The sequence below is a fragment of the Cervus elaphus genome, chromosome 23 (genome assembly GCF_910594005.1).
Source record: "Cervus elaphus chromosome 23, mCerEla1.1, whole genome shotgun sequence".
NCBI classification, from domain to species: domain Eukaryota; kingdom Metazoa; phylum Chordata; class Mammalia; order Artiodactyla; family Cervidae; genus Cervus; species Cervus elaphus.
Window position 1 is genome coordinate 65498514 of NC_057837.1, and position 14171 is coordinate 65512684.

The window sequence follows — 14171 nt, forward strand, 5'->3', positions numbered from 1 at the left end:
TAAAAGGGAATAAATGAAACTACTGACTGACTTGAAAATTACTTTGAAAATATTTTTTGCAGCAAAATGTGAAAAAGTGACCTCAGATTATCTGAGATGATCTCAACTAATGAAGAAAACTCATCTTACCTCTGCCCTGCCTGAAGAGACCACCCAAGCTGCAGCTACTGAGGAGGGACACAAGAGAATGGAGGACAGTAACTGTCTTCTGACTGCAGGACGAAATATTTAGATATCATCTTTGGAAGTGATCCTTCTATTTACTTCTTTATGAAAAGGAAGTATTTTAATATTAGGTAACTTTTTCAAAAAGGGCTGGGATTAAATAAATTTACTCTAAGAATCACTACCTTGTCTCTAAAAGAAAGTTATTGCAGAAGTGAAGCAAATTTTCAAACATGATTTTCAATGGAAAATAAGCAGACTAACTTGTTAAAAGTAAAATGGTCATAGGATCTAAGATAACTCAGTGCATATAATACCTCTGATGAAAAATACAAATGGTGACTTGGTAAAAGGAGAATGACAACCCTGTCCCCTCTTCCAGATCTGAAACTAAGTCTCCTTACCCTATAGATCTCAAAGGGTAAGCAATGATGTACATTTCCTATCAGTAACCAATCAAGAAATATTTTTCTTTTTTTTTTTAAGAAACATTTCTTTAATTGTGGTATTAGAACCATACTGAAGAGCTTGTGAAAAATGCACATTCCTAGGTATCTAAACTAAGTTCCCATAATCAGAATTTCTGAGATGGAAGCTAGGCAGTTGACTGCTTCTGAAAATGATTCTTGGGACACTAAGTCTGAAAAACAGGGCTTTTAAAATGTCTGGAAGGGGGTGGGGGATGAAAAATAAACAAGTAATTTCTAGGCATATATCTACTCTTTGACCCATCATTTGATAAAAATTTACCAAAACTGATTAAGTAATTTTAATTTAAAAGTTATCCTAGGGCTTCCCTGGTGGCTCAGTGGTAAAGAATCGACCTGCCAATGCAGAAGACATCGGTTCGATCCCTGGTCTGGGAAGATCCCACATACTGCAGCTAAGCCTGTGGACCACAAATACTGAGCCTGTGCTCTAGAGTCTGGGAGCTGCAAGTACTGAGCCCACACGCCACAAATACCGAACCGAGTGCTCCAGAGCCTATGCTCTGCAACAAGAGAAGCCACGACAATGTGTAATTTCATGTATATAATGTTAAAAAAAATGTAAAATAGTACTATACACTGTTTATGGCTATACATAGATATATAGTAAAAAATCCAAAAAACGTTGAAGAAAATGATTAAACACCAAGTTCAGGATGGTGCTTACTCTTGGAGAAAAAAGGATGGAAACAGAATTCAAGAGGGGTACAAAGGAGGCCTTCTATTGTTTCTAATATTTTGTTCTAAAAATAAAAGATCTGAAGCAAATTAGGCAAAATGTTAAGATCTGACAAGCTCGGCTGTAGCCTATGTATACTTTCTATGTGCTTAAACTATTTTAGCTTTTCTTGACTTATATACTCTATGGTTATTTTAGAAAGTGCAGAAAGTTTAGGAAAGTAATACCCATTACTCTCAATCCAATTACTGAAAAGAGATTTCTTTCCATTCTTTTAAAAAGGAATTCTACATAACTGAGTTATATCACTTTATGTTAAAAAATAACAATAAACTCATTTCTCTTACCTTCATTGTATGTTGGATACAATTAAGCAGCTTCATTCTCTTCCCACAGGAACTAAAATTATAACAAGACAAGCAAATCTATCATTATTTGCTTAATAATAATCCTGGAGTATATAATCAACTTTAGATTGTTAGAAGTCAGATTAAAAGGAACAATTAATAATCCAAACATACTCCTCCCTAGAAACCCTCTCCTTCCTTTACTTCTGAGACATGTGACTTCTGCCCTTAATCCTCTTCTTTCTTGGTAAATTCAGACTTCAACACTTCCCATATCTGCATCACTGAATGCTCAATATACACTTCAAACTTACTTTAACCTAACTGAGGCTAACATCTACCCTAATGATCCTAAAATCTGCATGATTCATGTGAGTGAAATCTCAAGATAGGTAGGTCTCTTTGAAGTAGAGCATAGTGATAATGAAAAAGGTTTTTGGAATCAGGCGGAACTGGCTCACATATGCACATGGAATCTACAGGACCTTAAAAAAGTCACTTAACCTTTTTTAGTACATTGATATTCTCATCTATAGCACAGAGATAATACTATTACTATCTCCCTCACAGGGCTGCAGAGGGATTAAACAGTGTGTTCAGCACTGAGGTTACCACAGACTCAGTTGCTGCCCTCAAGAACTACGGGAGAATTTTAATTATGATTACAGGTGTTACAGAAATTACTACTGATGTCCAAATCAATATTTGTTCCATCAGCAGTGTTTTAAGTACAAGAATATAGAAGTTTATTAGTGTAACCATGTGGTGACTATGCAAACAAAGTCATCTAACTAAATGGGAAAAGATGTCACATCTAGGAAAACTACATTTGTTTGACAATTTGAGTCGCTGTCATATCAAAATAACTTTCAAAGAGAAATAAGCATTTCTTACATCAGTTAAGAAGTATCTAGGATACAATGAAAAGAAAAGATATACCCATTTGAATGCAGAGCTCCAAAGAATAGTAAGGAGAGATAAGAAAGCCTTTCTCAGCAATCAATGCAAAAAATAGAGGAAAACAATAGAATGGGAAAGACTTATTGGAGATACCAAGGGAACATTTCATGCAAAGATGTGCTCAATAAAGGAGAGAAATGGTATGGACCTGACAGAAGCAGAAGATATTAAGAAGAGGTGGCAAGAATACACAGAAGAACTGTACAAAAAAGATCTTCACACACACACAAAAAGATCTTCACGACCCAGATATTCACGATGGTGTGATCACTCAACTAGAGCCAGACATCCTGGAATGTGAAGTCAAGTGGGCCTTAGGAAGCATCACGACGAACAAAGCTAGCGGAGGTGATGGAATTCCAGCTGAATTATTTCAAATCCTAAAAGATGATGCTGTGAAAGTGCTGCACTCAATATGCCAGCAAATTTGGAAAACTCAGCAGTGGCCACAGGACTGGAAAAGGTCAGTTTTCATTCCAATCCCTAAGAAAGGAAATGCCAAAGAATGCTCAAACTACTGCACAATTGCACTCATCTCACATGCTAGCAAAGTAATGCTCAAAATTCTCCAAGCCAGGCTTCAGCAATACGTGAACTGTGAACTTCCAAATGTTCAAGCTGGTTTTAGAAAAGGCAGAGGAACCAGAGATCAAATTGCCAAGAGTTCCAGAAAAACATCTACTTCTGCTTTATTGACTATGCCAAAGCCTTTGACTGTGTGGATCACAATAAACTGTGGAAAATTCTGAAAGAGACGGGAATACCAGACCACCTCACCTGCCTCTTGAAAAACCTGTATGCAGGTCAGGATGCAATAGTTAGAACTGGACATGGAACAACAGACTGGTTCCAAATAGGAAAAGGAGTACGTCAAGGCTGTATATTGTCACCCTGCTTATTTAACTTATATGCAAAGTACTTCATGAGAAATGCTGGGCTGGAGGAAGCACAGCTGGAATCAAGATTGCTGGGAGAAATATCAATAACCTCAGATATGCAGATGACACCACCCTTAGGGCAGAAAGTGAAGAAGAACTAAAGAGCCTCTTGATGAAAGTGAAAGAGGAGAGTGAAAAAGTTGGCTTAAAGCTCAACATTCAGAAAACTAAGATCATGGCATCCAGTCCCATCATTTCATGGCAAATAGATGGGGAAACAGTGGAAACAGTGGCTGACTTTATTTTTGGGGGCTCCAAAATCACTGCAGATGGTACTGCAGCCATGAAATTAAAAGACACTCCTTGGAAGGAAAGTTATGACCAACCTAGATAGCATATTAAAAAGCAGAGACATTACTTTGCCAACCAAGGTGCATCTAGTCAAGGCTATGGTGTTGCCAGTAGTCATGTACGGATGTGAGAGTTGGACTATAAAGAAAGCTGAGCGCCAAAGAATTGATGCTTTTGAACTGTGGTGTTGGAGAAGACTCTTGAGAGTCCCTTGGACTGCAAGGAGATCCAACCAGTCCATCCTAAAGGAGATCGGTCCTGGGGGTTCATTGGAAAGATTAATGTTGAAGCTGAAACTCTAATACTTTGGCCACCTGATGCGAAGAGCTGACTCATTTGAAAAGACCCTGATGCTGGGAAAGACTGAGGGCAGGAGGAGAAGGGGGTGACAGAGGATGAGATGGTTGGATGGCATCACTGACTCAATGGACATGAGTTTGGGTAAACTCTGGGAGTTGGTGACAGACAGGGAGGCCTGGCGTCCTGTGGTTCATGGGGTCACAAAGAGTCGGACACGACTGAGTGACTGAACTGAACTGAGGATACAATGAAAGGAAATGCAGGATAATATAAGACTTCTTGGCAGGGGTGGTGATCAGTCACAAGATCATGAATGGACTTTTAAAATTCACTATAGTGACGAGTTTCAAAGGTCCAAATTTGACTTACGAGTATAGGTATGACTTAAGCACAAATCAAATATTTATGATTTTAGCTTCATTTATACCTCTCTTCCTCTATCAGTAATTACTCATAATACTAAAATCCTGAGAAAGAATTTAATAGGAATTTAACAGCTCAAAATCCTATAGTTAATTTCCCTGCTCTATTTACATTACTAATCAGTCTCCATTTACACTTACTAATTGGTCTAGGCATGTCAGCCTGATACCTGGCTGAAGCAGAAAGCAAGGGGTTAGGTTTTATCAATCCACTAGCTAATTAGACTGAAATGTAAATCATTTGCTAAAAGTACTTAAATAGACTTGGAGCCAGAAGAACTATAATTGACCTCTATGTTGTACCCTGAAACTCAGAGTAACTACAGAATCTAAGAATGATTTTCCTAGAATGCATAGAAGCATCATTACAGCTGATAAACCATTAAAGCAGCATGCTTTGTATTTACTATTCCCCTCTCGTCAGCTGTTTGAATAACAAGCACAGAGAAGGCCAGGCCAAGAAGTACCTAAAGGCAGAGCTGTAACTGACAAAGGTTAAGCATAATTGGACAGCACAGCATAACCAAGAGTCATAGCATAAAACAATACCAAACCTAAACCAACCTCACTGCCGAGTCTTCCCCTCAACTGATATTCAGTATTCATTACTCAATTAGAACTCAAAAAGAAGCTACTGTATTCATAAAGAAATCATGAGGAGGTGGCCAAAATGGGTGAAGGGGTTTCAAGAGGTACAAACTTGCAGTTATAAAATAAGTCATGGGTGTGTAACGGACATTATGATGACTATAGTCAATTAATGTTGCAGTACATGTTTCAAAGTTGCCAAATGATAAAATACATTTTATGTTCTAAGGCAGGGCAAGAAAATTTAGGTATAACATGGTCCCTGCTTGTGCTGGGCCCTTCCTCATGTGCAGTGTGTATCTGGGTTACATATTAACCAGACCTCCTCAAAGGTGAGAATGCAAAAAAAAAAAGGTGAGAATGCTGGCCTGACTCTAAAAAAAAATGCTGTTTTTCCCTTCTGATGTAAACAATGTAACTCATTAGAAGATGAATTTTTCCTTTCCTAACCCTGTAAAGGTCATGGTGACACATTACTCCTATGTGCAGATCTGGAGTATGAGTCTTTGGTGAACTTTATGTAAAATTTCAGTGCATCACTTTGATGTACCATCTGTTATCTCAAAAATGTACATGACTGTCTTTGACTTCTGACAGATAGAACATTCCTCAGAGTTTTCTAAAAGGCTGTCTCCTGAGTTATAATCTTCAGGTTAGCTCAAATAAAATTCTCTATTTCTCCTTTATATCGAATTCTAATTTTTTGTTGACTCATGAGAGTAAATTTTTGTTGTTCTTTTTTTGGTGCTGGTTTCTTTCTTGTGCAGCTTTCAGAATCTCAAGTTCCTCAACCAGGGACTGGACCTGTGTGCCCTTGACAGTGACAGTGCGGAGTCCTAACCACTGGATTGCCAGTGAATTCCAAAGAGAGTAAATCTTAGGGAAAAAAAAATTCTTTGTAACTTTGTATGGTGACTAGACTTACTGCGGTGATCACTTTTCTTTTCTTTTTTTTTTTACTTTTCAATATATACAAATACTGAATCATTACATTGTACACTTGAAACGAATATAATATTACATGTCAATTATACCTCAATAAAAATCTATTTAATTTAAAAAATCACTGATTAAAGTATATTAAAAAGCCACCCAAAACCTGGAAATGTCTTTGTTTTGGCAAAAGTTATGATAAAGTAAATACTTTTGTTTTTTGGCTGCTCTGTTTGCTGAGCATGTTTTCTCTAGTTGTGGTGAGTAGGGGCTACTCATAGTTGTGGTGCAAAGGCTTCTCACTGCAATAGCTTCGCTTGCTGCTGCTCCTGGGCTCTAGAGCACAGGCTCAATAGTTGTGGCACACAGGTCTAGTTGCTCCAAGGCACACGGCATCTTCCTGGACCAGGGATCCAGTCTGTGTCCCCTGCATTGGCAGGCAGATTCTTAACCACTGGACTACCACGGAAGTCTCCAAATAAATACTTTAAACAAAGATTTGGGCCAGGATAGACTACAATAAGATTTTATTTCTGTATTTCATCATTTCTGAAATGTAATGTTTCTTACAACTAATGTATACATTTAATGTAACAATGTTTGTTATTAACATTTTTTTAGAAAAACCTTTTACAATCATCAGTTAATCATGAGGAAATACAGGAGTACTTGTCTAAACTGATTTCCCCATAGAAAGTAGAGTCTAGGACAAGAGCTTGCATACAGGTAATTTATTTTGGGATGTGAATCCTGGGAAATGGAGTGGAGGGTTAGGAAAGGTAAAACAGGAAACAAGGGGAAAAGACTTTAATCGGTTGCAATGGTACTACTGTGAACAACTTCAGCTGATCCCGGTGGGATCCTCAAAGATAGCTCTGAGCAGGAGAACTCTGTTAAAATGGAAATATTCTATATCAGCCCTGTCCAACATGGTAACCACCAGTCATAAGTGGTTACTGAGCACCTGAAGTATGACTAGTGGAGGTGATGGAATTCCAGTTGAGCTATTTCAAATCCTAAAAGATGATGCTGTGAAAGTGCTGCACTCAATATGCCAGCAAATTTGGAAAACTCAGCAGTGGCCATAGGACTGGAAAAGGTCAGTTTTCATTCCAATCCCTAAGAAAGGAAATGCCAAAGAATGCTCAAGTGACCGCACAATTGCATTCATCTCACATGCCAGCAAAGTAATGCTCAAAATTCTCCAAGCCAGGCTTCAATAATATATGAACCGTGAACTTCCAGATGTTCAAGCTGGTTTTAGAAAAGGCAGAGGAACCAGAGATCAAATTGCCAACATCCGCTGGATCATCGAAAAAGAAAGAGAGTTCCAGAAAAACATCTACTTCTGCTTTATTGACTATGCCAAAGCCTTTGACTGTGTGGATCACAATAAACTGTGGAAAATTCTGAAAGAGACGGGAATACCAGACCACCTCACCTGCCTCTTGAGAAATCTGTATGCAGGTCAGGAAGCAACAGTTAGAATTGGACATGGAACAGACTGGTTCCAAATAGGAAAAGGAGTACGTCAAGGCTGTATATTGTCACCCTGTTTATTTAACTTATATGCAAAGTACATCATGAGAAATGCTGGGCTGGAAGAAGCACAAGCTGGAATAAGATTGCTGGGAGAAATATCAATAACCTCAGATATGCAGATGACACCATCCTTATGGCAGAAAGTGAAGAACTAAAGAGCCTCTTGATGAAAGTGAAAGAGGAGAGTGAAAAAGTTGGCTTAAAGCTCAACATTCAGAAAACTAAGATCATGGCATCTGGTCCCATCACTTCATGGCAAATAGATGGAGAAACAGTAGAAGCAGCGGCAGATTTTATTTTTGGGGGCTCCAAAATCACTGCAGATGGTGACTGCAGCCATGAAATTAAAAGACACTTACTCCTTGGAAGGAAAGTTATGACCAACCTAGACAGCATATTAAAAAGCAGAGACAAAAAAAAAAAAGCAGAGACATTACTTCGTCAACAAAGGTCTGTCTAGTCAAGGCTATGGTTTTTCCAGTGGTCATGTATGGATGTGAGAGTTGGACTATAAAGAAAGCTGAGCACTGAAGAATTGATGCTTTTGAACTGTGGTGTTGGAGAAGATTCTTGAGAGTCCCTTGGACTGCAAGGAGATCCAACCAGTCCATCCTAAAGGAGATTGGTCCTGGGGGTTCATTGGAAAGATTAATGTTGAAGCTGAAACTCTAATACTTTGGCCACCTGATGCGAAGAGCTGACTCATTTGAAAAGACCCTGATGCTGGGAAAGACTGAGGGCAGGAGGAGAAGGGGGCGACAGAGGATGAGATGGTTGGATGGCATCACTGACTCAATGGACATGAGTTTGGGTAAACTCTGGGAGTTGGTGACGGACAGGGAGGCCTGGCGTCCTGTGGTTCATGGGGTCACAAAGAGTCAGACACGACTGAGTGACTGAACTGAACTATGACTCAGTATAACTGAGAAATTAAAATTTCCAATTTGATTAATTTTAATTAATTTTAACACATAGCTAGTGGCTCCTGTATAGAAAAACACAGTTCTAAGGAGTACTGCAGAACCCACCTCAGAGTTAAGAGATGGGCACAAAAAGACGTGACATATAGTGTCCCTTTTGGAATTTGTACTATTTTGTTAACTCATGTGTCCCAAGTACTTGCAAGAATGCCTAACACATAATGGTCATCCACAAATATTTGTTGAATAAATCAATAGTATTTGGATCCACAAAGTACATATTTCCCTCTTAAAGCAAAACTCTACTAGAAAAATCCATTCAGTTCAAATAAGAAATAGGTAGTAAGAAGCAATTTGGAGGAAAGAAGGCTGTTAAAAGTCAGTTAAATTTCCTAAAGTGATCTCTTCCTTCAATCTACTTCCCTTACCAACTACTAAGCAGCAATGCATAAAGTAACTCAAGTATAATCCTTTGTTTTGATTCTTTGTTACTGTTTCCACAAATAACACTTAACTAAGTGGAATTCCAGAAAAAAGACAATATTTTACTACTGTTGCCAATTCCAGTGGATATAAAGTTTCTATTTAAGGAATATTTAGATATTGGATCCTCAACCTAGATCTTTAAAGTAGACCTAGATCTAGATCCTAGAATCTCCAGTCATACATATGGACCTCAACCTATACATATAATTTATGAAGGGCTTATCATGTGCTAATCACTTTACACATTGTCTCACAGGTATCCATTTCACAGGTGCAGAAACTGAAGGGTTAAATAAATTGTTCCCAAATCATTCAACTGAAAAATGCCTAACTTCTTTGGACAGTGTCTTTAGCACCAAAGAAGCATTTCAGTCTTAAGACACCTTTAAAAAACCTAGAAATACTTTCAAGATAGGACTGCATGTTGCTTGCTAATGTTTTTTCCTATCAGTTCTACATTTTCTGATGTGAATAATTCAATTATTCTGAACTTGAGAGTAAAAACTTGGTCACTACAAACTTCATGAAAGTTTGTCAGCAAAAATTTTTAAAATAGGAATCATTAGTAATACTAAACACAGAATTTGCACAGCAAAAACAAAAACAGCTGTTAACAGCAGGCATGGTATTCTGTTTTAAAACACTACAAATTTAAAGTGAGGACAGTTAATATTAATGATCTTGGGCTCTGTCTTTCAAATGTGAATAAAAAGGTCTTAAGTGTGCTTGGCTACAATGTGAATTTTATCATTCTCACCTTATTTCAAGATCTTCAGGACGTGACTCATCAAGAAAGGGAAGTAATGAATCTGTCATTTTCTTCTCTATGGAAGAAAACAGAGAAAAAAATAAATGATTTCAATATTTACAGCATTTGCTTTTCGATTTCTTTCAGTTTGGATCCATCAGAATTTACTCAGATCAAGATTTTTAGAGCATCCAGTATGTTGCAGTGAAAAGGACAAAAGAGGAATGAGTTTTTCTCTTTCCCTTTCCTGAGAACAAAGAATATAAAGGAATAGTGAGCAGGTCTGAATATTCCTAGTTTTTTTTACTCTGCTCCTAACTCTGAATGTTTGAGTTTGCTTTTCTGCCCCTTAACTCTGTAGGAGCTACACTTCTCACCTATTTTCTTTTGACTCTATGCTAAATACATCCCCCTATCTGGAGTTTACCCGTACAACACCCTTCACCTTGTAGTTACATATCAGAAAGAAGGCCACAGAGCCACTGAACTGCCAGACTCAATTACTGGATTACTAATGCGAGCTTATGGTTGTCTTTGAAACAATACAAGAGGAAGAAATCAAGATCCTATCACCTTTATTCCTCATCACTGACTCCTGACTACAAGCCCTTGCCTTACACAAGCCCCCAGGGCTCCTCGTGGAGTGGGGGGCACAGTTCTTCAGGCACGAGCCTACTGTTTCCCCTCTCCGCCGGCTGAGAATAAAAGCCACCTTTCTATTTCCTCCAAACTCTGTTTCCGTATTTTTCATTCAGCTTCAGTAGGCAGAGAAGGCTAAGATTTCAGCCGGCAATAAGTACTGGCAACAAGGTACTTCCCAGGTGACGAAGTGGTAAAGAATCCTCCTGTCAAGAGATAGAGGTTCAATCCTTGGGTCAGGAAGATCCCGTGGAGTAGGAAATGGTGACCCACTTTTGTATTCTTGCCTGGAAAATTCCATGGAGCCAGCTCAGGGTTACATAGTGTGGATGCTGAACACTCAGGACTCCGCACCTTCCATGTGGGTTTGTTGATGGGAGGGCAAAGGTGACTCTGGGCGCTCAAGTTTACAGCCAACCTTGCCCTTCCAAGGCTAGGGTGAGTTAGATCAAAGCATGAATGTTCAGGTGCCAGGTGAGCAGGGTCTGGTCCAGTAGAAATTTTCTGGGTTTTTTTGCTATTTATAACTAGTGGGTAGAAGAATAATTCTTGAATATATTTCTCTGGACATCGTACAAATATTTCTATAAATTCTTACAAGTGAAATTCCCTATAAGCAAAAAGGTATTTCCAAACTGTCCAGAGTTAAGCAAATTGATACTTTCATCAACTTTATTAGATTACCCATTTCTATTATTAATCTTTATATATTCTACCTAAATTTTAAAATCAGTGTTTTTTAAAATTACTGTTAAGACTGAATATCTTTTTCTGTGTTTACAAGCTGGTTGTCAACTGTTTGTTCTTGTGTTTTGCTCATTTTCCTACTGGGGTGTTTTTTTCCTTGCTCTTAACTGACTTTATAACTTTGGATATGTTCTCTTTTCTTTTCTTATTGGTTTATTTGTTCCTGTATTGCTGAGGGAAATTCAGTGTATTTTGATGAGAATACTTGTTAAGATATAGCTGGGATGAATTCTGGAGTTCAAAGACCTAATCTTAAAATCCAACTCTGTTTTCTTCTAGTTGTGTGACCTTTCAATCTCAAACATATCATGTTAAAAAACATGGATCTGGATCAAAAAAAAAAAACATGGATCACAGCTTCTAAATTCCTGTAAAATTGTATTCCAAAATGAGGAAAGAGACCCAGCACCTTGTGCTTAGTTTGTCAAATAAAAATTAATCTGTACACAAGTTACTGTGTATAAAACAAGTTCCTACTGTATAGCACAGGAAACTACATTCTACCTGTACATATATGGCTTCCCAGGTAGCACTAGTGGTAAAGAACCCGCCTACCAATACAGGAGACATAAGAGATGCAGGTTCGATCACTGGGCTGGGAAGATTCCCTGGAGGAGGGCATGTCAACCCACTCCAGTATTCTTGCCTGGAGAATCCCATGGACAGAGGAGCTTGGCAGGCTACCGTCCATAGGGTTGCAAAAAGTCGGACACGACTGAAGCCATGCAGACACGCATGCATATATAAGTAAATATATATGTATATGTATATATATATATATACACACACTTCTCAGGTGGCGCTAGTGGTAAAGATTCCACCTGCCAATGCAGGAGACACAAGAGATGCAGGTTTGATCCCTGGGTGGAGAAGATCCCCTGGAGTAGGAAATGGCAACCATTCCAGTGTTCTTGCCTAGAAAATCCTATAGACAGAGCAGCCTGGTGAGCTACAGTTTATAAGGTCACAAAGAGACTGATCATAGCATACACACACACATTTGTATAACTGAATCATTCTGATATACACCAGAAACTAACACAACATTGTAAATTAACCATACTTCAATTTTTAAAAAAAATCTGAACTTAGGGACAGACTTTAATTAATGAGAAAAATTATTTGCAATGGGAGAATGTTTTGATCTCAGAAATCTGCAAGCGGCTCAAAAATCAAACAAAAAAAATTTTTTTTATAGGATAAAGAAGGGACAAACGGAGATAACCTGAACCTCTGGAGGGAAAATGACCTCAGTCCGACAGGACATTGTCTGGCTGTGGTCAGGTGCAACATCCATCAAGCTATCCTTAAGACTTGAACCACTAAAGATCCTCCCACCCTAGTCCCCAGCCTAAGCACACAGGGCTCCACCCCCCAACTGCAAAAGTTTTCCGAATTTGCAAATCACACCCACTTTCCTATTGAACACTTCAGAGGGTAAAGCAGAGGTTAAGCTTCACATCCCCTACAGGAAGCTCAGTAGATTTCAAGTGGATGGATGTTTGAACTTGAGCCAACAAAGTTGCTTAAAATTCACAACCTACAAGCCAAGATGCAAGCTCCTGGGAGTTCAGAGGTCAACTGAGCCACTCCAGGGTTTAGAGTTAGCGAGGGAAACTGCTTTTGGAGAATAAAACATGATCTCCACCAAGCTCTGCAAGTACAGGCACCAAGCACGTAGAGTCCTACCGGGATGGTACGGTAGGCGATGAGGATTCAGAGATGAACAAAAATGTTCTTTCCCCGTTAGAAAAACTCCCGGTTAGGAGGGGAGAGGAGGAAACAAAAACTTTCAAGCACCCACAGAGTGTGTGCTAAGTTGCTTCTGTCGTGTCCGATATTTTCCGACCCCACGGACTGCAGCCCGCCAGGCTCCTCTGTCCATGGGGATTCTCCAGGCACGAATACTGGAGTCGGCTGCCATGCCCTCCTGCAGGAGACTCTTACCGACTCCCCAGAGATGGAACCCGCGTCTCTTAATCAGTCTCTTGCATTGGCTGGCGGGTTCTTTACCATTAGCGCCACCTGGGAAGCCCCTTCGAGCATCCCCACATAATCTAACGTGGCTAGTGTTCATGGAGCTGCATCAGCAGAGTGGTGTCCCGAACCTGGTGAACATGAGTGACAGCAGCCCTCCCACTCAGGTTCTTCTTAAAAAAAGGGACTCGAGTCTCGCCTCTCCGGCGCCGGGGCGGTAAGTCCCTGAAGAAGCCCACCAGAGTTAGACCAGCTGCCCCCTCTTTCTCCTCCAGGGTCCCAACCCTCAAAGTCCGCCCCCTGCCTACGGGTCCCCAACCCCAGACGCCCCATTTCTCCTTCCTCTCCATCTCAGGTCATCCCTCCTGGGCGCCGCCGCCACAGGTCCATCCTTTCGGGTGCCTCCCGTGTCAAGTCTGCCCCTCCCTTCCCTCCGGTCCCCTTCTCCTAGGGCTCGCCGCCTCAGGTTTCCGCTCTCCGCCTCAGGTCATTCCCTCCTGGGCGCCGCCGCCTCAGGTCCACCCCTTTGGGTGCCTCCCGCGTCCGGTCTCCCTCGGCCGCTCTGGCTCCTCTTAGAGGCCCCCGCTCACTGCCTCAAGGCGCCCTCTCTCAGGCCCGGCTGTCCCGGGCACGGGTCGCCGGCCCCCCGGCCCCTCAGCAACCCAGCTTTGATACCTCGGCAGCGTTTCAGCAGTTCCGAATCGCTGAAGCCACAGAGCCTTAGGAAGGAGCACACCTGCTTCGGGCCCCAGGTTCGGTGGTCCGGGTGCAGGTCGTGGCTCGGGGACGTCTCTGCGTCTGCGGGAGGGGAGTTTGGCGGCGTTTTGGGGCTGCCGTCGCGCCGGGACCGCTTGGGGGGATTCTGAGAGTCGGCACTCTGCATGGTTTAGGCACACACACACAGTTCGCCTCAGCACACTCAAGAACCCCGGCGCCCGACCCGCGCGCAAGCGCACTCGCAGCTCGGCGCCGGCGGCGAGTCGGCTTAATACTGCCAGGCT

At 40.7% G+C, this 14171-nt stretch overlaps 1 protein-coding gene across 1 annotated transcript in view; it reads right to left on the minus strand.

The window, feature by feature from the left end:
• Window positions 1-14158, minus strand: part of SAMHD1 (SAM and HD domain containing deoxynucleoside triphosphate triphosphohydrolase 1) — a 54380-nt gene extending 40222 nt beyond the window's left edge. Inside the window, exons 1-3 of the mRNA XM_043884395.1 lie at window positions 13846-14158; window positions 9817-9883; window positions 1680-1731 (exon numbers count right to left, since the gene is read on the minus strand). Of these exons, the coding sequence (XP_043740330.1) occupies window positions 1680-1731; window positions 9817-9883; window positions 13846-14053 (327 nt within the window). The 5' untranslated portion in view covers window positions 14054-14158. The remainder of the gene's footprint in view (window positions 1-1679; window positions 1732-9816; window positions 9884-13845) is intronic.
• Between the last annotated feature and the right edge of the window lie 13 nt (window positions 14159-14171).